Source organism: Volvox carteri (assembly GCF_000143455.1).
Source record: "Volvox carteri f. nagariensis unplaced genomic scaffold VOLCAscaffold_21, whole genome shotgun sequence".
Classification (NCBI taxonomy): Eukaryota; Viridiplantae; Chlorophyta; class Chlorophyceae; order Chlamydomonadales; family Volvocaceae; genus Volvox; species Volvox carteri.
In genome coordinates this window covers 522,633-548,111 of record NW_003307564.1, presented here as the reverse complement: position 1 = coordinate 548,111, position 25,479 = coordinate 522,633, and the positions used below count along the sequence as shown (strand labels likewise).

The window sequence follows — 25,479 nt, the reverse complement described above, 5'->3', positions numbered from 1 at the left end:
AAGGCTGCGGGTCCCTAACGACCAAAATTTGACCAAAAACGTGACTTGCAGCCTCTATTGCGGCCCGTAGGGCCACGCGCTGGACTTGGAAAGTCTGTGTGGACTGTTAGGTTTACTGACCGAATATATGCCCTCCCGCAGCCGCTGAAACTGATTTGCCGACCTCTGTTAAGCAGGTAATAGGTAGGTTGGTAGGTAGGGTGCAAAGGTGGTGTAGGAAAGAATCAGTGCACGGGGTAGCGACGGTACGAGGAGGACTGGAGCCTGCAAGTCACGTTGACACATCCATACATCACAATCGAAGAAGGAGAGACCTGCAGATCATAACCATGACAACATTATTAACAATGGGTAACAAAAAGTTTTATTTTGTCTGATGGGTGGGTCCGAAGACCGCCAAATATTGCGGAAGGTCCCGAAAGACACGACCGACGGGGAAGGAATAAGTTTTCAACCAGCAATAGTCGCGCCTCGATTAGATCTCATAGGCTGCGACATTGCCCCAAGCGCAAAGATAACAAGAACTGGAATTCTCGACGCACCAGACCAACGCCTTGACGCTCTCTCAGTTCTACAGAACGATGGTGGGTCTGCATGATGTGTTACTCGAAGCATTTATCCTGAAGCACTACTTGAAGCCAGGAAGGAAGTCATGACTTCCATTGCGGTAGCGTTCTAAGAAAAATCGGAAGACAGGGTTAGGCCTCCGTACGATGGCCGCCTGCTGCACGACAGCTGATCATCTCCTGTCCCCTCTGCCCCTCCCAGCATTTCCGTACTGGCAGATACACACACATCACATATGTGTGCCATATGTACACTTTACACACATGTTCGAGCTGCTTGCTTGTGCACCGTTGTGTGCGTTATTGTAACAAGTGGTCACGAGCCTAGGTCGTACACCTCTGTATTGATATTATACCGTTGTGCCTAATAGTGTTTAGGTACGACGGCAACAGAGTACTCAATCCTCTCTTAGAGTTACGTCACGATGGTGAGCTAAACTCGGCAGCTGACTAGGTACCCACATGCCCAGTAGCACGGCAACCAACCCGCCGTTCGTTCGCTCTTAATTATCTTATCTGCTGACCTGTGTTTGTGTGTGTGTGTGTACCTCACAGCTATTAACATTGCTACCACGTTCCCCCACATACACCCGCACATATACACAACAACAGGACAGCACACATTCACAACAAGAGCAAGCCGCGCCTCACCACCCGATGTCTCTAGATTACTCCTCCTGCTTCCCCCCCCCACACGCCGCTGTGTGTGTATGCTTCTACTTCTACTTCTCACGGCTCTACCTCTCTCTCTACCTCTCTCTCCACCGCCGCCAGATACACACGCGCACGCACTCACACACACATACTCCTCCAGTTATGAGGTTGCCCTCATGTGTACATGTGTATGTGTGAGTGTTGAGAATGAGAGTGTGTGTGAGTGAGAGTGTGAGGTAAAGTGTGTGTTAGAGAGTGTGAGGTAAAGTGTGTGTCTAAGTGTAATCATCGCCATTACTTTCTTCTCATGGTTTCGTTCATCAATGACACAAACACGTCAACGGCTCAAAAGGAAAAGATTACAATACGTGTTGGTTGGTGCCAGCAGCCGCAGTACCAGCAGCAGCAGCAGCACCAGCAGGAGGGGGAGGAAGCGAGGGAAAGACGGCGGGTAAGGTGCCGCCTGCTGGGTAGTTGGGTACAACTAACTAGGGCGGCTCCAACACTGAAAGGTGGAAAGCCTGTTTGCTGTTGGGGGGGGGGGGGAAATATACTCTTATATACTATTACCAGCTCCTACTGCTGCTACTGATGCCGCTATTGATGGCGGCCCAGACATGTCCCTACCGATATCGCACAATCCACCACCACAATCCACCATCAATCATCAAAATCCAATGGATACATCTGGCCTCCTTGCACTTGGGTCACTCCAAGCCATGAGCAGGACTCGGGCGAGGTGGAGTGGCTGGCGCACGCTTGAGAATGTGTGTGTGTGTGTGTGTGTGTGTTTGTGGATGCATGTCTGTGTACGTACGTCAGCATAAAGAGTTAGGTCAAACACGCCGTCCATCCACTTGGCGGTTTTGACGGTTATGGTAGTTCAGTGGTTGGGAGTCAACGGTATTTTATCATGTGCCCAGAAGGCCCGGAGTGGTAAGTCGGTGGGTTATTGCGTCGGTGGGCCTGTCGTACATCACAGCGGCTCTCCTGCTAGGAAAGCCCGAACCATGTGGGCCGCTCGTACAGGCTGTACGTACGGCACCATGTGGCCGGCACCACGTACTGTGGCAAACGTAAGGCCCGCATACTGTACGACATAGCCGCCCACTTGGCTGCCGCTGAACCAGGGCCGCCACGCCTCCTTTTCCTGTCGTACGGCACACAACATGTCGTATCCGGGTGGGGCGGGGGGAAAACACCGACACAGTGGGTGTTGGGGGAAGTGGCCAAGAGTAAAATACCATTTCCGTGGGTTCACTGATCCCAGCTATTCATCCACTGGTTTATTCATTCACTAATCGTTCATTTGGTCGCTCTCTAAGACATGACCAAACCTACGGCATGTCATCATCCGGCTCTCCTGTTGCCGTTAAAGGTCGTTTCTCTTCGGTGGTAGTTAATCCAAACTGCTAATAAATTAAGCTCCGGCAGTTTTTCATTAAATACTATTGGATACGGGGGATGCGGGGGGACAAAACCATCTCGTCCTGAACCCCGCACGCACCTTCCCCAGCCCCCTCCACCCCACTCCCCTTCACCCCGGAGAAAGTGGATCAACCCCCCTGCCCCAAACATACGCATACATACATACATACATACATACATACATACATACATACATACATACATACATACATACATACATACATACATACATACATACATACATACATACATACATACATACATACGCGCACATACAACGCAAACATACAGACGAACGCACGGCCCCCTCCTGCCAGGTTGTCGCACCTGGAGTCGTAGTGTCGTCACCCAGCGGCGAGTGCCCACCACCGGCACGATACCGTCCACGTCACCGCTGTACACCAGAATACGGAGATTGGCCTGGGGGGGAGGGGAAAGGGGCCCGGAGGGTAGGAACGCGGGGAAGGAGGGCTGCTGGGACAAGCACGTGTGAAAGGCAGGTGTGTTCGTTGGGTTAGTTGGTTGGGTTCGGAAGGTGGGTAGTTGGGTTAGTTGGTTGGGTTCGGAAGGTGGGTAGTTGGGCGGGCTGGGTGTTACCCCTGTATACCCCCATGTCAAGTGTTAATGAAAAGCGCATGTCATGACTTTTCATTGTACGAGCACCGAATTCCGTACCTGCAGCAGACGTTCGTACACGGGCAGCATCGACGAAAGCAGGTCCTCCCTGGAGTACGTGATGGACCGCGTGCAGTCAGTCCATCGCCAAGGAAGTTTGACCGTCTGATTGGCGTGGAGAGCGCGCTGAACCTGTACGGCACGAGTTAGTTTTTTCATCGGTGATTAACACAATACGGGTACAATCACAGGGGAAAAGCCGGGGGAAAACAGAGCAGAGCTACACACAAAAAGGATGTACATATATTGGTTATGTAAAGTGGCAATATATATAATAATAATATACATAGGCAATATATGGGCAAAATATATATTGACAAAATTTGATTGCCAAATGCACATTTGCGCATAAGACCCCGGTGGTGAACTAACAATGAACGTTTGTACAAACTCAAAAAAAATATCAACTTTTAAGCACCCAGAGCGTGATTAACCAAATTGGTTGATTTCAGGTGTCCCGTACACCCGTTGCCAGCAGTTCACAATAATGTGCGATAAACACCTGAACATAAGCAGTAGCAGCAGTAGCAGTAGTAGTAGTAGTAGAAGTAGCAGTAGTAGTAGTAGTAGAAGTAGCAGTAGTAGCAGCAGCAACCAAACGTGCTTCTCTCATCTACCCCCCCCCCTCGTTTTTGTCATGCTTTCTTCACATCTGCAGCAGCACTCTTTCCTTGGCATCAGCTTCAATCGTTCGTGGGGTTCGTCTTTCCCCCCCCCCCCGCCGCCCCTGCGGCCCCCTGCGTGGCCCATACCCACCTCTGGCAGGTTCAGATAGTCCTCTGTCTCATCATCAATACACGGGTCGTACTCGGAATTCGAGCCGTCGCCAGGGTAGTACGACATCCGAATCATTTTGTACGATGCTGACGCAGGGCCATGCCACCGATGCTCCTGCTCTGGATGCTGCTGTCGCTGTTTTGCACGCGGAGACGCCGCTGCCACCGCCGCTGCAGCCGCCAATCCCATTGGCCCGGACGTCCTCTTTGTGCTACTGGTAGTGGTAGTGGTGGTGGTGGTGCTGCTGCTGCTCGAGTTGTTGGATGTGGTTTCGGAGCCACTGGCTGCAAGAGCCCAATGCAGCGCCTCGACCTGCGCACGGGACGAAAACTATCATCACCACCACCAGCATCACCATATGGCGGTGATGTGATGTATCACCAGCACCAGCATCATCGCGGGGTCCCTGCTCACCCCCGAGTGAAATTTCCCAACAGTTAGTGGGAGCAACACCCCAGAAAACAACGATCCTCTGCTCCCACCATCATTCATACCAGTACCCACCCACCACCCGCCAGTACGCCACCGCCACCACCAAGGGGGGGAGAGGGGGGGAGACGCCTGTACCTCAGCCCTCCCCCAACCGCCACCCCAAAAACACACATACGCACACAAAAAACATACATGCATACAAACACACACCTGGCGCCTAAGACTGGGTGGCTCATCGCACAGGTCCGCATAGATTTCGTAAATATTTATGGAACCCAGCTCGTCAAAGGCCCTGCGGGTACATACATACATACATACGTACAGCTGTTGCTTGGTGGCCGGGTGTGGGTACATACGTACAAACGTACACACGCGGCGGATACACTGAGATGCCCACTCTGACGTCGAGCCGCCGGGCTGCATATGTGGCTGTGGCTGTAGTAGGCGTAGGGCCGGTATCACCACCACTTCGCTTCCGAAACGATGGTCCTTCCCCCCAACCCCCAACCCCCCACGAAATTCCGTCGCCATTTCCCTCATCGCTGCTCAGATTACCGATTACCACACGTAAAGACACACAACAAGTTATTCATGCGCCATCTTTGCCAATCCCAGCTGCGCGCGGCTCAGAGCATTTACATAGCACAATTAGAGTTGGAGCATTTACAGAACAACAAACACGCACAGACACGCACCAAGACCTCCCGGCGCACCTGTTGCAAAAGTCATCGCACAGCTCGTCGCGCGTCTGCGCCTCCCGATGAGCGGGGTGATGATCCAGAGGCCCTATGATAGCGTAGCAGTGCAGTACAGTGTACGTTGTAGTCCGTTATGGGCCCCCATGGCCCTCTACCACCCTACTGCTGCTGGGGGGTATTAATTCCCTTGGAGTTTATATCCAGGGGGGGCTCTTCTTGCCGTAATACCTAGTAATACTACTACTATTTACGTAGCAGGTGAGGTTGGGTGTGGTGGCGCGGGGTGGGGTTTGTCGTTCATGACCCGCCCTGCCTCGTGATACCCACCACCACCCCTAGTGATTCCCCCCAAGGAACTGCGGAATGCACGCGGCCATCTTCGAACTGTGTGGGGTTGGGGGTTTCAGGGTTTTATGTGTTCATGTTTCCCCCGGGGGGGAGACCGTGCCACCGGTGGGTGCTGAAGCAGGGCGTTTATGTTTATGCGGGTGAGGCCATATGCCGACTTGGGGATGCTGGCAGGTCAGGTGCTTCCAGGAATTGAGCGGTTGATTGTTGAGGTAATGGCGAAAGCGAACGTCAGCCCTTGATACCCTTAGCCATCAGCCGATAACGTACCAATGCGGGAGAAGTTGCAGTTGGCTCGGACGCCTTGAGCAGTTTGATCGCTGATCAATGCATGAGTCCACCAGTAATCAACAGCGCCTTAGAATGGAACAAAGGAAAAGAATGGATAATTTCACTGCATCAAGAATTTAATACGATGCGAAAATATTTTAGAATAAATGGGTGGGTCCGAAGACCGCCAAATATTGCGGAAGGTCCCGAAAGACACAACCGACGGGGAAGGAATAAGTTTTCAACCAGCAATAGTCGCGCCTCGATTAGATCTCATAGGCTGCGACATTGCCCCAAGCGCAAAGATAATGATACAGTCGCAAACACGATTCAGGCCACTCCTCCTTGGTCTGATGGACAAACAGAACACCGATGGTGGGTCGTTCCGTCATTGAATAATATACCACTGGCTAGCATAGTATTTAATATCTCTGACAGTGTGTTTGATAGAAATGGAGCGATTAGTTTATAATGTTTCTAACATGGGCATTGTCATAGTGCACTTGAAGCTTTCATCCCAATTGACATTTGAAGCAAGACACTCCTTCGCATGTACATCTAAGCTTCTACAACTACAATTGGCGAATAGATACTGGATCTTGAGCATAAAACAAAAGCAAATGCAGGTCAGTGTGTTAACTGACAGCAACGAAGTTCACAGTTGGGAGTTAAGCGTCTATTCGTCGTCTTAAGTCTAAACCATCAGCGCAAAGCTCGCAAATATTCACGTGTGCATCTTGTGATCTGCGTACATTTATGCGAGGTGAGCACCCAAAAGCCAGTCGACCTACCCATGTTATCAATAGCCGCATCTGTCCATGGGTTGCCAACCAGGAATCCCTACAAAAGCGCAACCACAACGTGAAGGAAAAAAAGCATCATATTGCGTCGCGCATAGCTTTGCGCCAAGGTCCGAACACAGGATGCCCAACGTGGTCAACGTCAACTTCCGCGCAACCCGCCCTTCCCCACCACAGCTACCATTATTAAGTTTCTCAGACAAATCCAGCAACCAGCCCGTACCCGTCTTTTTGACAGTCCTAACCAGCCCAGCAGCCCAGATGTCATGCCGCTACACCATCACCTACCTGCAAATTAATCTTGGGCTCTCCCGAAGCCGCGGCCACCTTGTTTCCCTCCACAATAGCTAGAGCCAGGTTAGGCACATAGTGGCCTGCGTAGCTCTCACCTGCGGGAGTGCGAGAAGGCGCGTATGTTTTTCTACTCCGGCACACACCCGATTGCAACATTCCTCCCCCTTTTCCCGCTTCATTTTATTACTCCATCTGGGTCAAATGCCGAAAGGGCATCCACGGTTCGTGTTTGCATTCTTTAGCCTCTCCCTCATTAACGCCCTGATAAAGCACCCATTTCTCCCGAAACGTGAGCCGCCCCCTTCCCCCAACCTGGCCCCTCCGATTGCCTCCCTCCAGTTTTCATTCTACATGCTGTATTCCTATCCTGTGTTCCCTTTCCGACGAAGAGGCGAAATGATGATATTCTATTCAAATCAATCACCCGGGCACCCAAGGGCTCCCTCACCGGACACGTAAAAGGGGGTGTTGCTAAACCGCGGAAACCGCTCCAGAAAGCGCAGCATGAAGATGCGGCTGTCAGCGGCTGTGCGGGCGTCACCTGTGATGGGGAGATCGAGGGGTAGGTGCACATCAAGAAGGCGAGGGGGGCTTGAGCGCGCGCGTGTGCACGTGAGGGTGTTATCAAGGCAGGCGAGTGCCTACTGCGCTGCCCAGGAGGTGATGAAGAACCTGCTCACCCCCTGTGTGTGGATGTGCGTGTGTGTGTCTATGTGTGTGGATGTGTGCGTGTGCGTGTCTGTATGTGTGTGTCTGTGTGTGTGTGTGTGTGTGTGTGTGTGCATGTGCCAAACCCATCCACATGTACGCGCGCGCGTGTGTGTGTATATATGTCGCAACGACAGCGCACTATCACAAAATCAACCTCAAACCCAAACAACACGCACGAGGTTCATTGTGTTCTCATCACCACGTACATTTCTCCCCTTCCCCCCGAGAAACACACACACACACAGAGAGAGCCAGCCAGTTAACGCACAACACGCACTCACGCACCCACGACGGCATCTTCCGTGGAGTTGGAGTAGCTGAATCCCACGAACGCGGGGCTCTCCACAAACAGCATGTGGGCGAACTGGTTCCAGGAGTGCGGGTTGCGCTGTGTTGGGGAGGGGGGAGGGGGGAGGAGGGGGGTACAGCCGGGCGGGTGAGGCGGGGGGAAATGGAGGGGGAAATGGGATTGGAGCGGGGTGGCCATGCGGCGATATGAATGGATGAATCAATGGATTTATATGTGAATGGATGGGTAGATGAATGGACATGTGTAAAACGGATATGGGTATGGGGTATTGGGCTGGCCGTCGGGTGATATGGGGTTGTATATTATGGGTTTAGGGTTTTACGTAAACGGCGGTGAAGGTAGGGCTTAACGTGAGGGGAGGCGAGGGGAGGTGGGGTGAGGTAGGGACGAAGGCGTTCGGCAAAACGAGCGACATCAAAGACGGTGTGATGTGATTTGATGTGATGCGCCGGAGGACGAGAGGAGGACAAGAGCAGGCTTAGGAGGGGGCGCGGCACCGGACGACCCGAATTTTGCGCCATGTGGAGGGGGAAGGCGACTGGGGGGTAAGACGAATCACTGGCGAATGGAGGGAAGAGGGGGATGGAGCGGAATTACCCAAATAGCTTCCCGCCGTCCGTACATCCGTACATCCGTACCTGCAGCTCCCTGCCCCCGGGCAGTGGGAAGAAGGGCCCCAGCTCAGTCATGAAGCCGCCACCAATGGACGAGCAGCCAGGCCCTCTGAGAGTGGGGAGGGTGGAGAGAACATACATACATACGTACATACACACATACATACATGCAATCACGTGCAAGCCCTACATGACATAATGATCGGTTTTGCTCCTCGCAATCCCAGCGATAGCCGTACACCAAATACAGGGACCCGCAAACACGCCAATTAACGCTTTCTCTGTCGCGTTGGCGGCGCCACCGCGACAGAGAAAGCGTTACCAACTTGGCGGTTCTTTTGCTATATGTGGTGTGTAGAGCTGCTGCCACTTGGCCACTAGGCGCCCTCAGACTCGTGTTCATGTCATATCTCGACATGGAGCAATCATACATGCAGGGACATACATGCACGCACACACATATTTCCCCTCACCCGTTCAGCCACAGTACCAAGGGCTTGCTGGTTCCGGAGCTAGCGTCCGAGGTAGCGTCTAAGGTAGCAGAGGAGGAAGAGGAGGAGGAGGGTGCGGATCCGGGGGCCTCAGCCAGAATGTAAAACAGAGCTCGGCCCTTCTCCTCATCCACCGTGATGTAGCTGCGCAGGGCAAACATTGAAAAGCAGGGATTCAACGAAGGTAATCAAGGTAGTGAAGGGGGGGATAAGGGCGCGATGAGTGGTGGGTGGGATGGGGGAGCGGACCAATGAGCCCGATATCCCCATAATGCCAGGGCACTGGGTCGAGCAGCATGTGTTTACATCGCTAACCGCTAACTAACCGCTAACCAACCGCTAACCATTAGCCCCGCCCACTCCTACCCTGCGAACATGTTGAAGTCGTCAATGTCTCCCCAGCCCGGCAGGTGCGGGACCAGGTCGGCAATCGCCTCGGAGCTGTACTCAGATGCCCTGTAGGAGGAGAGGGGCCCCGGGGGATGGATTGGGAAAATGAATTGGGAAAAGTACATAGAAAGTAGAAAATGGATGCCAAGAGTAGTACGGGCCCGAGCGGGCGATGAGGAGCAATTAGATGGACACGTGATGGCTGGGTGCACGGCGTACCTGGAGCGCAGGTTTGCAAACGAGCAGCTAGTCGGTCATCCTCGATGTCCTTGTCACCGGCACTAACGAAGCGTTGCGCATCGATTGCGGCACGGATGCCACCGATGCTAGATGACGCAGAGCGCGCAGCGTCGGCCCGGGGAAAAGCAATTGCAGCTATGATCACTGAAGCAAGGAATGCGCCACTGAGCGCCGGCCCTAGTCGACGCGAAGCCAAAGCAGCCCGCATGGCGGATTCGGTTCCTTTCAATGTGCCAAGCTTTTTCATCAACCAGGATTTTTATGTTAAAAATACCTAAAAGTTGTTTAACGTATCGCAATCTTGTAACGGTCTTTGTCCGATTGCTTAAATGTGTTTGCCTGAGCAATTGCGTTCTTGAGCGCCCCCCCTCTGCACTTTGTGTACTAAGGGTGACGCATCAAGCACACTTGGACAATGAAGTTTCAAGGCACAAGTTTCATATCTAAAACCTCCACGACAAATCAGCAATCACCGTACAACCTCTTCCTTTTGTGCGCCATCAAGGATATCCTTCCTTTCAATTCATGTGATTACACGCACAAGGTATACATGCGAAATCCAGTGCGAGGCCACATGACGCACAGCACACAACGCAGGAGCTCACGTGGCTTCGCCGCGCTGCAGTTGAAACGCTATACAAGAATACTCAACGTTACGCGCGGTAAAGTCTTGGAGAAGTTAGACTTCAGATTATGCTTTTCCAGAAGGTCAACTGAAAATTAACTACCTGCCTACCCACGAATGTACGTCCACTCCCGGAGTGGATACCGGGTCCCACTCATTGAGAAGAAAGCTTGCCTAGCACCATACACGCCATTGCAGCACAAGAATAAGCTGGAGTACAAATAGGTTGTTCTCAAGAAGTTTTCCTGTGCACGCGCTTTTTGTGTCTTCAGGCTTGTCGCACGGCAAAATCATGATACCTCAGCAACCCTAACCTACAATGGGTTACAAATGTACATATTTGCTATGTAAGCGGTCGTGAGCGGTCGAGCAACACGAGCGGCGTTGTCCTTGTGGAGTGCAAAGCGCGCGCAATTTGTCAAATATGTGGTCTTTATAAGCGACTGGGCTTGGCCGTTTGTTATAACTCGCGAAATTGGCGACGCAATTCAGGTAACGGTACGAGGGGTCAACGTTTGACGAAATTCATCCCCCCCCCGGTCACTTTCGTCCACTTTACCGGTAACGTACCGTTACCATGTCCGAACCGACCACTTTTCCCAAAAAGTCTTAACGTAACGTAGCATGTAAACTGGCTATGTACTACTAAGTTCAAAATCATAATACCTCAGCAACCCTAACCTGAAATGTACTCTTAAATTACAATCACGGTGCTCGCGTACAGTTACATACAGTTTGCGCTTATGGACACAGATTCAAGGGGGATGTCCAGACGTTATCGTTCTATCGCGGAGCAACTACTCGGCCTTCCAAGGACCTCCCGCTCTCATAGCACCTGTGCTGACAATCCACTGGGGATAGCCCGGCCTGCGCGACGGGCTAAAAAGACAGAGACGCTTGATGACTGGGTAAAGCCCCGCCCGCCCAAGCGGCCTCGGAAGCGTCCCGGCAGGGAGTACTACGAGGAACTCAGTCGCTCAACCGCTGCCAATGCAGCAGCGCGTGCCGCAGCAGCTAAGCCTCCTAGAAAAGTTGATCCTGATTTGCCTGCTCCAACCATCGAGAACGCCAACGAGCTGCTGCTACCACCTCATGACGGGTTCGACAAACCTGATGTCAACCAACATTGGCAGGAGCAACCACCCCGCCCACAACCCCAGGGGGGTGCAGGGGGAAATGGGCAGCAGCAGGACGAGAGATGAATGGCCAGCTGCTGGGGCCGCTACAGCTTCCAGACCAGCATGATGCTGTAGAAGCTGCGCCTGCGCCGGATGCAATCCATCCAGCAATACAGCGCCAATACACGACGCCCGTTGGTTTGGCTAGGGAGGCGTGCAGTGTGTTGTCAGTCAGGGAAGGCTGTTGTCACGGAAGAAGAAGAGATGGCGAGGTTACAGAAACTTCTAGATGCCGCTGATCCTCCACCCAAGTGAAGGCGTCATGTGTAATGCTTGGCAGGTCGGCCATTGTCCTGGAAGGAAGCTGGGCAGCAGCCTGAAACGGAGGAATCTGACGAAGGCCAGAGCAGCGGAGAGGAGGAGGAGGAGCCCATGGCACTCGATGAGGTGTTTGAGCCCGTGTTTGAGGTCGGGGGAGAGCCCCTCGATGTGGAGGGAGACGGGGTGCCCTGGGTGGATGTCTCTTGTGTATGGAGACTGTGTACTGTGGACTTCCACGTGCTCGATGAAGTGTTTGAGGTTAGGGGTCTGCCGTATGCAAAACTTGGATTCTTTTCTTTTGCAAAACTACCTGATAATTATTTGTATGTTTGGGAAGTCTATTTGTAAGGTCAGATTTACAATTGGCGATGACCGGCGCTTTCTGGCTGGGCAGGGCGATGCCCTTCGGCCTGGCCCTGAAGGCCCCACACAGGTTTGGGGTCTGGCACAGGCAAAACTCGAATCCTTATACTGTAAAGTTTTACCTGGATAGCCCATTTTCATGAATGGGGCGTCTATTTTCATCAGGACTGTTACTCCCACATCTATACTAACCTTGTATTTTAGTATTATTGGAGCTTTCCATACAACCTTTGGGCACTTGACCGAGGTTTAGAAACAGACGCCATGACTGCATTTTTGGGGTTATGGCCCTGCTTGGCGGCATGGGCCCCACTCCCCCCCCCCTTAGCACGTGGGGCGCCCGACAGCCAGCCACTCGCTCATCGGAGGCCGGAAGTGCGCCAGCGTCTCTCACTGCAGGTGCTTACGTCCCGTCGTCGTTGCGAAGGTCTGCATCCATTCAGGCGGCAGACGTAGGCTGCTTCTCAATTATGTTGTAAGCGCCGCCATACCAGCCCCCCCCCGCAGCAAGCCTTAAGACGGCTTATTGAAACGCGGCCGTAGGGGACTACCTATTACGCTAGGTTCGTACATTCGTCAGATCGTACATGACCATTTAACGCTAGGGACAACGAGAAAAACGGTAAAACTTTTCACGCTCGTTTAAATGGTACGACGAGAAACCACTTCCCAACCTGTCCCGTTCACACTGCATAACATGAACCCACCTCATACGCCAAACCTATTTCCTTTTTTTAAACTGTAAGACGTACGACGTGTACGACTAGGTGACGGTATTGGCTCGGACCCAGACATGAAAGGACCGCGGGCGGGCAACCCTGCCGGTGAGCTGAATGGCACCCTTCCCAAACTCTTGCTCAGCCCCACTCAGCCACCTAGATCACCACATTGCCAACCAACCTAACGCACTCTTCAACACTTCCAAAGCGAGGAAAGGATTGCGGCGCGGTTTTTGGCTACCGGGTCTCATACCTGGCGATTGGTTTCCTGAGTGCTCAGGGCGGTCATAACACCCATAACGGTTAATGCAAATGTTTTGGTTGTCTATCGAGGTCAAATTATGTTACGGCGTTTTTTCACCACTTTTGGGCCCTGCTCGTGCCCCTGCCCCTGTCTGGCGCTGGACGGGATGGGAACCTAACGGTCTCTCCTTGACCGTGAGCTCCACAGAGAGAAAGAGAAAGAGAGAAAAACGTTTCCTTGACTTTGATTCATCCGGCTACGGCTACGTGGGTGACGTGGGTGAAGAATGGCCTTTTACGCCACACGGTGTGGTTTAATCGCTTCATCCGGTTCAGATGGATTTGAGTGCATGAGGGGCGACGAAATGCAGCCTACAGTGCAGGCCGCTGCGTTCGTCAGGGTTTAAGCTGGTGGTTACGGTGGTGGTTGTGATGGTTACGGTGGTGGTTATGGTCCGAAACGTGTGAAACGAGAACGAAAGGATCTGGCCTTTCCTGAAGCCGCTCCCTGATGGCCGCTGGTGTTCCCCTCACTCGCTGGTGCACGGACAGACAGACAGACAGGCTCTCCCTATACCTGTTTACAGTGCCGACCCCTCCCCAGTACAGCCACACTCGTAAGGTTGCCATGTTGCACAGATGGTGGCCACATACGCCACTTCGCCGCCACACTGCCGCCACAGTTGCCGCCTAGAGAAAGAAGAGACCGACTTATCAGCCAAATCAGACAAAAAACAAAGAAGAAATAGTCACGGGAATCTGTACGAACCTTCTCGTCCCGTACATATAGACCCAATATCACGCAATAACAACAGCAGGAAAAGGAGGTGTGCAGATGCTCAGTACCAGCTCAGTAAAACCCATTCCGTCAGAACCGCATCCTTCATCGCGGTTCAATCGGATTCAATCAAAGCAAGCGAGCTTCGCTGCCGGGCGCCGCTTAATTTCAAGACATGTCGTACGCTCGCCACCGCATATCTCGTACATCTCACATCCCTCACCCTCGCCCTGCATCACCTCACCTCTCATCAAAGCTCATCAAACAATCCAATCACCAAGGATCAGATCCAAAATCTGCTTCGGCCCCGTCATCATCATCATCTCTCCTTCTAGGTCCATAACTCGCATCAGAAGCGTTGCACCACCTGCCGTACAAGTACGAGCGCAAAAGGCCACCAACTCCGCCTCTCTGCCCTCCCCTTCCCTTGGCAGCAGCTTCACTCGTTCGTGGTTCGTCTTCCCCTCCCCTATCCTCTACGTTGGGCCGAGCTGCACATTGGCCCCTCCGCCAGCTGACGGCGGGGCGGCAGTAGCAGTACCGGCACCGGTCGCCAGAGACATTGACCTGGGGGGTGTAGGTATATTGTTTGTTTGTTTGTGTACGTGTGTATGTATGTAAGTATGCAAGTATGTAGAGCATGTATGTATGTGCAGTAGCTGGTACACAGTTCGGCACACACAACATGTACAAATACGCGCAAAACGCTCCACGAGCATCTCGAGAGGCCTTTTCAGCAGCGGCCAGCAGCTAAAATATGTATATGTATATGTATGTATGTATGTATGTATGTATATACGTAGAATGTTGGAAGCGGCAGTACACTTCTCACGATGTAGGTGATCATAATGCAGCTGATGATGGGGAGTTGAAGGTGGTGATGGACCCGCCGACGTACATACAGCGGGACGACAAAACCCACGTCGTATGTTTCTCCCCCCTTTACCCCCGGCCCCCCCCCACACACACACACATACAAGCCCCGCCGCCGAGCAACTCAGGCGACAAATGAGGCGGTGGCGGATCAAGCCCCATTTGCGAGTGAGTCAACGCCTGCGCCTCCCCGCCCTTCCCCCCCCGCCCTTACTTGCGAAGGTGGGCGTACTTCTCATCCTTGTAAATGTACGAATCGTGGATGTCCTGTTCAGGTGTTGGGTGCGGACGACGGATGGTGATGCTGACGATGATGGTGATGATGTTTAGGGCTAAAGGAGATATTACATGATTTTACAGAATGGATGAATAGATGGATAGGTAGATGGAGGCAGAGACAACACATACATGTCTCTGTCTGTTATGTCTGTCTGTCTGATATGTCTGTCTGATATGTCTGTCTGATATGTCTGTGTATATGCTGTGCTGCTAGTGGCTACTACTATGACTATTACTGCTACTGCTACTGCCGCTGCCCACTGCCCCACCTCCAGTCGGCGAATGGCGAAGGGGTTGATGCCCACCGCGTCACGGCCGTTGGCCTTCAGGCTCTCCTGACCAAACACATGCAGCCCCTGGTCGCGAAACTGCTTCACCCAGTCAGTGTCCCTGCGCGACACATACATACAGAGCGACAGACAAATAGACAGACAGACAGACCGCATGACACAAACAACAGGACGCATGCGCCTACTACTTGTACACCCAGTTGCGACAAGCAGCAGGAAATACTTACAAACCTACCTACCTACATACATATAAACCTTTCCGCGACTCTTTAATGTTGCTGTCTAGCCTTCAGTCCGGCCGAAACAACAAAATTCCAGAGGCACTACACTGCACTACACTACGGCACAGCATTCCTGCGATCAAAACCCTTTAAACGGCATAGCGCCCCCCCCCTTCAAACATCAAGCTGCAAAGCAACATCAAGCTACGGCACACACCTTACGAATTAAACAGGACAGTCACTAAATGTCCCTACCTACCTACCTACCTAGTGGCCCCGTTCCTCTTCCCCCGAGGTTTCTCCCTTCCCACAAACCTCAAAACACATCGCCCCCCCGGAGCCCCTGGTGGCGCGAGGGGGAGGGGAAAAGGGGAAGCTCTCCCCTCCACGTACCCCCCCTCCCCCACCCCCCCTCCCCACTTACCCGTTCACCGCGGACACGAACAGGCTGATGGCGGGAATGGCGAGGAAACCGGTCGCTATGAGCACAAACGGATTGTTGCGCGTCGTCCTGTATGTATGTACGTGTGTACGTGTATGCATGGGCCGGAGGAAGTGTATGCGGGTGAGGAGGATTGATGAGATTTCCATTCTCCACAGCTGCTGCCCATACGCAAAGAGCGGGGGGGGGGGACTCCCCCCCCACAGCCCCTGTACGACACGCACCAACACACCCTCCACCCTCTTCCCAACCTCCGCTGGGTCCCCCCCAATACACACATACATACACACACACTCACACGTTTCCCACGTCGGCTGTGGACCATTTTGCTTCTCCTGCACAGGATTCACCCTTTCCCTAAAACAACCCAACCCTAAAACCCAAAACCCCTTTCCCACCCTCCACATCCACTCCTCTCGCTCTCAATACACACACATATACACACAAACACGCACATCTGCGACCTGTTCCCCTATCGCGGCTCAGGTTAACCAGGAAAACACATCCCCCCACCCCTCCTGCTCACCGGAACATGGCACGGTAGAAATCCCACTCCGTCGCGAAGCCGCCATAAGGCCCTCCGCACCGAACGGGGCCGCGCTCCCCAAAATCCATACCCATGCCATGAGCCTGGTAGTAGGCCCGTGCGTATCTGTGTGTGTGTGTGTTTTGGGGGCGGGGAAAGGGGCACACAGCCGGTCGGGGTGGGTGGGAGGGGTAAAACACGTGATGGCGAGAGAGGCAAGGACGGCCAACACACATGTGTCGTGACCAAAGCCCAAAGCCGCAAAAGCTGCTGCCGGAGCTCCGAGCGGTGGTTGTGGTATGTGGTTGTGGTAATGTGGTTGTGGTAATGTGGTTGTGGTAATGTGGTTGTGGGTAATGTGGTTGTGGTAATGTGGTTGTGGTAATGTGGTTGTGGTAATGTGGTTGTGGGTAAGGTGGCTGTGTGTAAGGTGGTTGTGGGTAGATGGGTTGGAGGGTTTTACACACCTAAAACTTCGTCCTTACACAAGGTTTAGTGCCGTACTTGGGATTGGGACGGGAGCCTGGAGGTGGTACGTTGTAGCCAGCCTGGCCTGTACAAGGGTAAGATGCGGTTATGGCAGTTGTTAGTTGGTGCAGTGATCGTTGACCGCCGCGGCCTTGACGGCGCGGCCGCGCACCACCCTTACCGAACAGAATTCCCTCGAGGGAAAACCCGAATGGCAAACCCTAAGTTAACAACTTACCTCGCAGAATGGCGTCGTAGGCCTCCTTGATTTCACGAAAACGAGCCTGTACGACAAGCCGTACATATTCAGACGGCAAAAAGGCGACCGCAGGCGGCTTATTTGTGACGATGCTTGTGTAATATTTTGTTAATAAGGAAAAGAGAGACACGAAGAAGGGAGACGGAGATAGGAAAATATCGGTTGGAATAATGTCGTACGCAACGTGCCGTACACGGTTACCGCTTGCACGTCCATTTTGGATCGGGGCTGCTACTGCATGTTGAGGATTGGACAGCCAGCGTTTCTTTCCTCGCTTAGTTAGTAAAGGTGTTGCCAACTTTATTCCGGGCAAAGAAAGCTCAAAAATGATTTTACAGGTCAGGCTGATAATTCCCCATATATTCCCCATAATTCCCCACAATAATTCCCCAACCGTTTGAGGCGCTAGGGGGCCGCTTCCACCCCAGATTTTTCTTATTTCCCCCCTCCCCCCACACACAAATTGCAAACTTCATTTGCAGCGCCGGGCCACATCTGGGCCTTATGTGGCTCCTCTGCGTTAAAGGAACCGCAGCTGGACGGAGTCAGGAATCCTCGTAAGACTCTCTTTACCTCCACATAGAAATAACGGCCCAGCTGGAGGTGCGGTACGACACGTACGACAGATAATACACACCTCGGCTACAGCTCGTTGTGCAGGTGGCACCTTGTCCGGATGACATTGCTTACACAGCCGAACAAATGCCTCCTTTACCTGCGGATCGTGGTCGTGGTCGTGATGGTGGTTTGTTCGGGTTGGATGCGATGGTGGGTGCAAAGGCAGTAAAAAACAATGGGGTAGCAAGGGTGGTGCGTCCCACAGAAGTTGCCCGCCAAGGCTTGTTTGAGATGCGATCACATATCGGTGACAGGCTTTTCGGCCAGTGACAGGAATAAGATGCCGTACGGCATGGCCACATGCTGGTACATGTATGGCCGTGTGACAGAAGCTGTGTTATCTCATGTTGTATTATAGCAGATATGTGCATCATATATGCCTGTTCGGCACTTCTGCAAGTTAGGTCGCTCCGATGGTGGGTCGCCCCAGCCCAGAAGGAGCTCGTTGTTGTGTCGCAGATGAAGGCTGATCTGATCGAGACAAGAAGAGCCTCATGCGCATTGAGGCAGTCAATACAGCTAGACGTCCTGACTTCGACGCAGATCAATTGCCCAATGCGCTCGGAATGGTAACCACGAAAGGGTGCGGAGTCTGGCCAAGCACACAGCCCAGCGATTCCAGCATGCCAAGAGGAGCCCAGGCTGTTGAGGCCACGACGCGAGTAACGGAGGGCACGCAGTCGGAAACGTGGCATGCGCACTACTTCATGCGCTAACCATGGAGAAGTGACTTCGACGGGCGCGGCCTTCACCGTGCATGCCTCAATTTTTGCTCGGTGGCGGAAAGCGCTGCGCTTAAGTCCGAGCTGCGTGCCGAAAACGCAACCATACATACGTGTTCAAGCATGGATGTACCCTGCCTAACGGGTGCAAGGGTGCATGCAATTCTGGTTCAGAACCCGAAGAGCAAGGTAGGTTTGCATGTTAGGCATGGAGGTGGATCAGGCAAAACCAAGGAGCAGCTAGGTTGAAATGCGATTGCCCCACGGTATGCCCACAGCCCAACCCAACCCGCCTCATAACTCAACTAAAATCAATGACAGCAAAAAGAGCACCCAAGCTCACTTCTGCCTTGCTTGCCGACGACAAGACGCCAAGCTTGCCATACGCCGCAGCCAGCTCAGTCGTAGGCATAATGTCCAAGAGAACTTTCCTTTCACCGTTACTGTACCAGAAAGACCAGGGCCTGAAACACCGGTTTCCTACTGTGTTGAACGATAGCTTCAAAGTCAAATGGTTCTAATCATGACATATCGATAAAATTCTATGGCCCATAATAATGCCTACACGACGCTCAGCCAACTTGATTTTGTATTGCCAAGCGTACAAGCAATGAACGTGAACACATTGCATCACGTCACTATCCCAACGGTTGCTCCGTTTTCGGAAACGGTTGTCGTACATGCTACTTGTACCATGAAGGTACGGTTTGTAGGAGTCATCGTGCATGAAATCTATTGGGCGAGATCAAATGAAATTGACATTCTGGCCCGCACAGAAGTATGAGGGCTGCTAGCAGAGGGAAAACATCTCCTTGCTCAAGAAAGACAAAAGTATGCATTAATTTCGCCCAATGTGGGGCTCGAACCCACGACCACAAGGTTAAGAGCCTTGCGCTCTACCGACTGAGCTAACCGGGCTGCAATCCTTGCGAATTTCACTTCTTATAATCCTAGGACATGAACCTAACATTTCCTTTTCATCGCACCGCGTACCGAACCCGAACACTGTATGTATAGGCCATGCAAGACACGCCACATGTACAAAGCAAGCCCGCGAAAACCTCCGCACCATAGCAAGTAAAGACGCAAGCAATCTAGAGCAACAAGGGGATTTAGGGTATCGTACCATTGGCACCATCCTAGCCTTCTTAAGCCTGCGGGTGTTGAATGGGTGTGTTCTACCACAACGCACGCTACCACCCGGTCAAGCAAGGGATTACATATAAATTAAGACAATACGTAAGGAAGCCCACGGCTCTGTACCTGAAGAAAGAGGTGGCTATCGTTTGGATGCACGGCATTCAGCATGTAGGGATTCTGACATCCGTAGCCTACATGCTCATGTACCAACGAATGTGGGTTACTGGATTCTACACTCCGTGATTCGGGGTTCCATATGTTTGGATCTTGAGCTACAAGGCCAACACTGTGGTGGCCCACGCAGTGCACTCTCCGGAGTGTCACGGTCTGCTGTCTCCAGCGGCTGGAGTCCAGCACCACGCTCCGTGGTGTCGAGCCCCTGGATACCTGTAGGGTTGCTGAGCCGTACAGTCCAGTCCCGGCTTGTGAGGGAGTGAGACAGTTTCCACCACCGAGCAGGGCAGTTCTGTAATGTGTAGCCCTCAAAAATAGAATAGCATAGAATTAAATCATAGGAAGCTGACGTTCTGATATGAAGCAAGCCGATTTCCAAATGAGATGAAACATCAGACCAGGCTAAGGGCAAGTCTAATGTCGGCTTCCTCGAAGCCGACAAGTTGGGTGGCGGCTTCCTTGAAGCCGAAGGAAGGGCGGGTGCCCCTCTGCATCCGTACAGGCTGGTAGCTAGGGTGGCAAGTGTGACAATTGATGGGTAGTGTCAACATGGTGGGAGCTAGTGTTTGTGTAACGAATGTATTTTCGAGCGATTTCGAGACTGCTCCGTGGCACACCCATCGGACCACCGACCTCGAGACACAACTACTGCCGGTCAGCAGCAGCAGATCGAGCAGCAGTACTAGTTTGAGGTGTCCATGTCGGAAGTTACGACTGTATCACGCTACACGGGTGGTGGCTGCGTTCGAGTTCTGGGAGCCGTCAGGCGACCACCACGAAGGTTCTCCGCTGAAATATGAGGAGGAACCGCAGGTGGAGTCTGCAGCGGGTGGCAGTTGAGCCACCGTGCAAGGAGCCGCAGATGGGGGTGCGTGTAGTTGTCTCCTGCATTCTTAATTACTGAGCGTTTGTTTAGAGCCACAGCTCTACCTATGTATTGCTTGCAGCTGCAGTACTGTAGACGTCGTCTACTTGCCTATATGTTCACATCGGATCTACTCAGGACTGCATGTCGGCCCACCGTGCGAATGACAGTAGGGAGTGAGGCGGACGTAGCCGCGAGCCCGCCTCTGCGCTGTGTTTCGGCCTCCGGTCAGGGTCCTGCGCGGTGATCGTCCTTTCTCGGGACAAGCCGCCCACAGTGTAACACCCCATCATCAGTAACAACGGACCGCATATTTAATTCGTCGGCAACGTGTACTTTGTTAGGAAGCAAAACTTGCCATACCTTATGACATATATATTACAAATCAAACGGGACTCATTCCCAGGGACCCGCCTTTCGTGGGTTTCGCTGAGTCTGACAACCAGAGACAACCAACGCAGCTACACATCGTTTCCTTTAAATACGATATCCATAATTTAGTTCCACATTTTCTTTGCGGTTTGTTTGCAGACAGTACGTTTGCCATGGATGGAAGTAAGCGTACTGACAAATAACTATGTACGGTGTTGTCTGTGTTTTTGGAATAGCAAGTCTGAAATCAGGCATTCGCGATTAACTTATATTTATACATATTCCTCTGTTCATGTCTCAAGTGCTCTGATCATATCCTCCCTTCCGTTAAAAGCACTTTGCAATACCGGTCTTACGGCTATCAGCACAGTCCCAGGCCTATTACACAGTAGATACCACTTCATACGTAACTCTTTTTCCAGTGGTCAAACTAGGCTGTCAAGTCGTTGCTTCAACGTAAAGGCATAAGGTTCCCATATGCCAGGCTTCCCTTGCGTCTATGTTGAGCTCGTTTAGACCTTGGGTGTGTAACGTCATGCAGCGAGTCATTGTTAGCTCCAGCGCGGCTGGCCTGCAGGCTGCGTGCGTTTCGCTGCAACGTTCCCGAGCCCGTACGCATGCAGCAGCTGTACACGTGAGGCCAGCGCTAAGTTGGGGCGCAACGCTAAGGCGGAGCTATGCTGCCCCATCCCACGTAGAGGAGGTCCCACAGCAGCATCCCCATCTCGAGGCTCGGTATGCCATCGAGCTGCCGCATTACGAGCCCAGGGACAATTCTGACATTGAAGAAGTCTTTGGAAATGTCCACTCGACGGAGTCCTTCAGCGCAGTTGACGGGCCTGGCGTCCGGTAAGTGATGCTCTCGGAACACTTTTTACATGCTTAGGTAAGCAGTACAGCTCAACAGACTTCTAAACCTGATAATAAGGGATGCTGTAAGATTATTATGTAAAAGCGATATGTAGTGCGTATAACGCAATCCTATCAAACATATGTCTCTCTCTGCATGCTCCTTCTCCAGCTTCACCTATACTTCCTATTCCGCTACGCATCCGTTCTGTGTTGCTCCGGTCCTCCTCCCCTGCTATTGCCGCAATGGTTCTTCTCACCCAGTCTCTCCCCGGCAAAGTCTTACGCTGGGGTAATAATCTCAATAGTGCAGGGGGAGGGGGTGGAGGGGAGTGACACACGTCCACTAACAATAATAGCAACAAACGTGAAAACGTGAACACGTCCACTGCTGCCCCAAAGTGGTCCGTTAACCTCCGAAAAGTAAAACAGAGACGAGGGACACGCATCGGCCAACCGTAACCAAACATAAAAGCCACCCGCCGGCTCCAGAACCAAGGACGCTCGTCCATCGTAAATGTCACCTTTTTCGGGTTTCCTCGCATGCTTAAACAAGCGATTACGTTTTCCTCAACTTCCCGCACGTCCTTCCGCCTCCTGCCGTACAGCTTTCTGGTATTCGTACAAGGTTGCGCCATGCGGTGTCTGTTCTGCTCAAACCCGGACACTTGGAACATGAAGGGCGGCACTAGGACCTCCAGCAAGGAGCTGGCGGAACAAATCAAAAAGGTAATGCGTAAAGAGCTCTCAGGGGTTTTAGGGCTTTGGGGGAGTGTTGGTTGCGAGTGTTGTTTTACTGTGGGTTGAGCTGGTTCGGTGTGTTTGAGTGTGTACATGCAGAAGGTGAACATTAGGAAGATGGGAAAAGTGGGTTTGGGGGGAAGTGGGTTTGTCGTATATACCCATTGCCAGGCTTCCCGCCTTGACTTCATCCATCGTATCAAAACCCTTCCCCCCTCCCCCCCCCTCAACCCCCGGATGAAGGTCCGCAACTACCTCAAACCCCGGGGGGGTGTCACCATATCAGGGGGTGAGGCCATGCTGCAACCCAAGTTCGTGGCTGCTGTGTTCCAGGTACGATGCAGGAGGAGACTGTACGACACATGGGAGGATGTGTTTCGGTGGGGGGGGAATGGGGAGGGGTTGGGACGATGGGAGCTGACAGGGGAGAAAAGGGGGATTCACTCGAAAACACCATCGCCATGCATTTTTTGCCCGCCCCAACCCCCTCCCGCATAGACCCATGGTGTCCCGTATGTCGTACGTCTGTCGTACGTGTGTATAGCCCTCAGTCTTTGCAGCCCCTGCCTAACTCCATTTCCGAAACTCGCCATCCACTTCTAACCCTGACATCTTCACCGTCACCCCGTCTCAGCCTCATGCATACATACCTCTAACCCCCTTCTCCCCCTTCATGGGCATACATACATACATACATACATACATACATACATACATACATACATACATACATACATACATACATGGGCATATATACCAGGGTTTGGTAAGCAGTGTTTTTTTGGTAATATATTACTTTTTTGGGAATAAATGGTGGTAAGGCGCGACCATTGCCCCCGGGAGATCCCGGGATCGATACCCATTAGGGTCAAAAGTCCTTCCGATGGTGGAAGGCATTGCGCCCCTAGTTGATGGACGGTGGTGACCTGGGATAAAGTTAACTTGCGAGCCGACCAGGAATGGAGTTGGGCCGCTGTCGACCCGGCAGATTCCGTTGGATGCTGGTGGTGGGTGCGGAACCTGAGCGATCCACTGAGAAGTTGACTAGGGTGACTGGATGAGGGTGCGCCGAAATACCGGGGAAGGCAGGGTTTCGCAGGGTAGCTGCCACGGGCGAAGATACACCCCCCTATTTCACACATCATACATTCATACATACACACGCAGGAAGTACACGCTCTGGGCCTCAACACCACCATCGACACCACGGGCCAGGGTACGAAACACGGCAACTGGGATGTCGTACTGCCGCACACGGACCTGGTGCTGTTCTGCATCAAGCACATCGACCCGCTAAAGTACGAGTCGATCACAGGTAGGCGACACGTACAGTACGGATTCGTACCGCATTTACACGTATATATATGTATGCATTACGTATGTATGTATGTATGTTTCCGGTACGCGCCGCTCTCACCGCTCTCAGGTCTGAAGCAGAAGGGCGCCCTCCGCTTCGCTGACGAGCTGGCGGATCGCAAGATCCCCTTCTACCTTCGCTACGTGTACATCCCGGGGTACACGGACGGGCCCAAGGACATCGACAAACTGATAGAGTGGTGCAAGAAACAACCCACGTTCCAAGTATGTATGTTATGTATGTGTGTACATCTGTACTGGCGTATGCGCGTGTGTGTGTGTGCATGCGTGCGTGTACTCGTGTTTTAAAGTGAACTGGTTCGCGCGAGCACTCCGAAAACTCGCAACCCGTTGTAGACTGGAGCCCCTTGCGGATGAATTGATGTGAATTGATGTGAAAACATGCGAGTAGGGTAAGCAGTAGTAGTCGTGGTAATAGGGGGGGAGGAGGTGCTGCACACGTGCTGCAGAGAACTTAAGAGGGGAAAGCTGAATGAAGTGATCACTTCCGTAATTTGAGGTCGTGAGTAGCGTTTTTTGGTACTAGAGTTGGCATTGATTTGCTTATTGGCGGAATAGCTGAATCAATGGCTGATTTGATGATGGCGCTGGGGGTTGTACGGGGTTGTACGGGGAGTGAAAGATGAAGCGAAAGGAAGAGCCGAAACGAGGGGGAAGGAGTGACAGTCGGTGTAGCTGTGGCGATATGGAGTATGGAGTAATGCTGGGTGTGTTTGTATGTATGTCTCTGTATGTTTGTGTGTGTGGCTGGGATGGGAGTGGGGTGTCAGTGTGTGTGTGTATGTATGTGTGTACCTGTCGGCACGTGGGGAGATGGGAAGGAAAGAGGAAGGGGGGGGAGGAATGGGGGAAAAGAGGACTAAAGGGGGGTTTGCATGTATGTGTATGTGTGTACATATGTGTGTGTACACATGCACATACACACGCACACGCACACATCGCCCTCGCCGCGATTTTCCTCCTTGACACTGCCGGGTTACCCCCTGTGTCTCTTATCTATCTGCCGTACCTCCCGCAGCCTCGTTGCCATTCCAATTTCCCAAATTTCCTGCCCGCCCCCTCACCTCCTAACCCCCTTGCTTGTCCCGCGCTGTCCCCACCCACACAAAAGGGCATCGAGTTGCTGCCGTACCACGTGCTGGGCCGCAATAAGTGGGAGGTAATGCACATTCCGTACCCCCTGGACGGCGTTCGTACACCCTCCCATGAGACCGTGAGCAAGGTCATCAAGAACTTCAACGACAACGACATTCCGGTAATCTGCGCCAACTGATACGGTACGAAATTGTACGTTGTACGTAATAAATAACGTTACGGTTCGTTGGTAGTTGTTCTCGATACGGATAAAAAAAGGAAGGATCTTTTCGTGTCGTAGAGTGCCGAGCTTTCAAGAAGGCA

At 52.5% G+C, this 25,479-nt stretch overlaps 4 protein-coding genes across 4 annotated transcripts; 2 read left to right on the top strand and 2 right to left on the bottom strand.

The window, feature by feature from the left end:
• Positions 1-1,685: 1,685 nt before the first annotated feature.
• Positions 1,686-9,235, bottom strand: VOLCADRAFT_74841 (uncharacterized protein). Its single transcript, XM_002950902.1, has 12 exons — positions 9,051-9,235; positions 8,602-8,686; positions 7,939-8,041; positions 7,391-7,483; positions 6,937-7,037; positions 6,640-6,688; positions 5,845-5,935; positions 4,757-4,824; positions 4,080-4,186; positions 3,324-3,455; positions 2,976-3,068; positions 1,686-2,370 (listed from the first exon to the last, which is right to left on the bottom strand). Exons 1-12 carry the CDS (start codon positions 9,227-9,229, stop codon positions 2,197-2,199), a joined length of 1,275 nt encoding a protein of 424 aa, XP_002950948.1. The 5' UTR covers positions 9,230-9,235; the 3' UTR covers positions 1,686-2,196.
• A 1,298-nt stretch (positions 9,236-10,533) lies between these two features.
• Positions 10,534-14,425, top strand: VOLCADRAFT_104923 (uncharacterized protein). Its single transcript, XM_002951005.1, has 6 exons — positions 10,534-10,815; positions 11,077-11,487; positions 11,782-12,020; positions 12,454-12,524; positions 13,640-13,704; positions 13,771-14,425. The coding sequence occupies exons 2-6, from the start codon at positions 11,088-11,090 to the stop codon at positions 13,779-13,781; spliced, it is 786 nt and encodes a 261-aa protein (XP_002951051.1). The 5' UTR covers positions 10,534-10,815; positions 11,077-11,087; the 3' UTR covers positions 13,782-14,425.
• A 523-nt stretch (positions 14,426-14,948) lies between these two features.
• On the bottom strand, positions 14,949-18,975 carry dnj50 (molecular chaperone; the record flags this gene model as incomplete). Its single annotated transcript, XM_002950901.1, has 8 exons — positions 14,949-15,005; positions 15,287-15,407; positions 15,953-16,039; positions 16,497-16,622; positions 17,001-17,049; positions 17,203-17,248; positions 17,861-17,938; positions 18,907-18,975. The coding sequence occupies 8 exons, from the start codon at positions 18,973-18,975 to the stop codon at positions 14,949-14,951; spliced, it is 633 nt and encodes a 210-aa protein (XP_002950947.1).
• A 2,638-nt stretch (positions 18,976-21,613) lies between these two features.
• Positions 21,614-25,354, top strand: pflA (pyruvate formate-lyase activating enzyme; the record flags this gene model as incomplete). The annotated part of the gene is made up of 6 exons (XM_002951004.1): positions 21,614-21,963; positions 22,572-22,692; positions 22,948-23,037; positions 23,872-24,019; positions 24,131-24,285; positions 25,193-25,354. The coding sequence occupies 6 exons, from the start codon at positions 21,614-21,616 to the stop codon at positions 25,352-25,354; spliced, it is 1,026 nt and encodes a 341-aa protein (XP_002951050.1).
• Between the last annotated feature and the right edge of the window lie 125 nt (positions 25,355-25,479).

Coding starts and splice junctions, on each gene's coding strand:
- VOLCADRAFT_74841 (XM_002950902.1), bottom strand. CDS start 9,229: ATGTTTGCCCTGCGCAGCTACATCACGGTGGATGAGGAGAAGGGCCGA. Junction 7,484..7,938: donor CACGGAAGATGCCGTCGTGG/GTGCGTGAGTGC, acceptor TCCCCATCACAG/GTGACGCCCGCACAGCCGCT. Junction 3,456..4,079: donor ACTATCTGAACCTGCCAGAG/GTGGGTATGGGC, acceptor CGTGCCGTACAG/GTTCAGCGCGCTCTCCACGC.
- VOLCADRAFT_104923 (XM_002951005.1), top strand. CDS start 11,088: ATGTCCAGACGTTATCGTTCTATCGCGGAGCAACTACTCGGCCTTCCA. Junction 11,488..11,781: donor CCGCCCACAACCCCAGGGGG/GTGCAGGGGGAA, acceptor AATGCTTGGCAG/GTCGGCCATTGTCCTGGAAG. Junction 12,021..12,453: donor TGCTCGATGAAGTGTTTGAG/GTTAGGGGTCTG, acceptor CCCCCCCCTTAG/CACGTGGGGCGCCCGACAGC.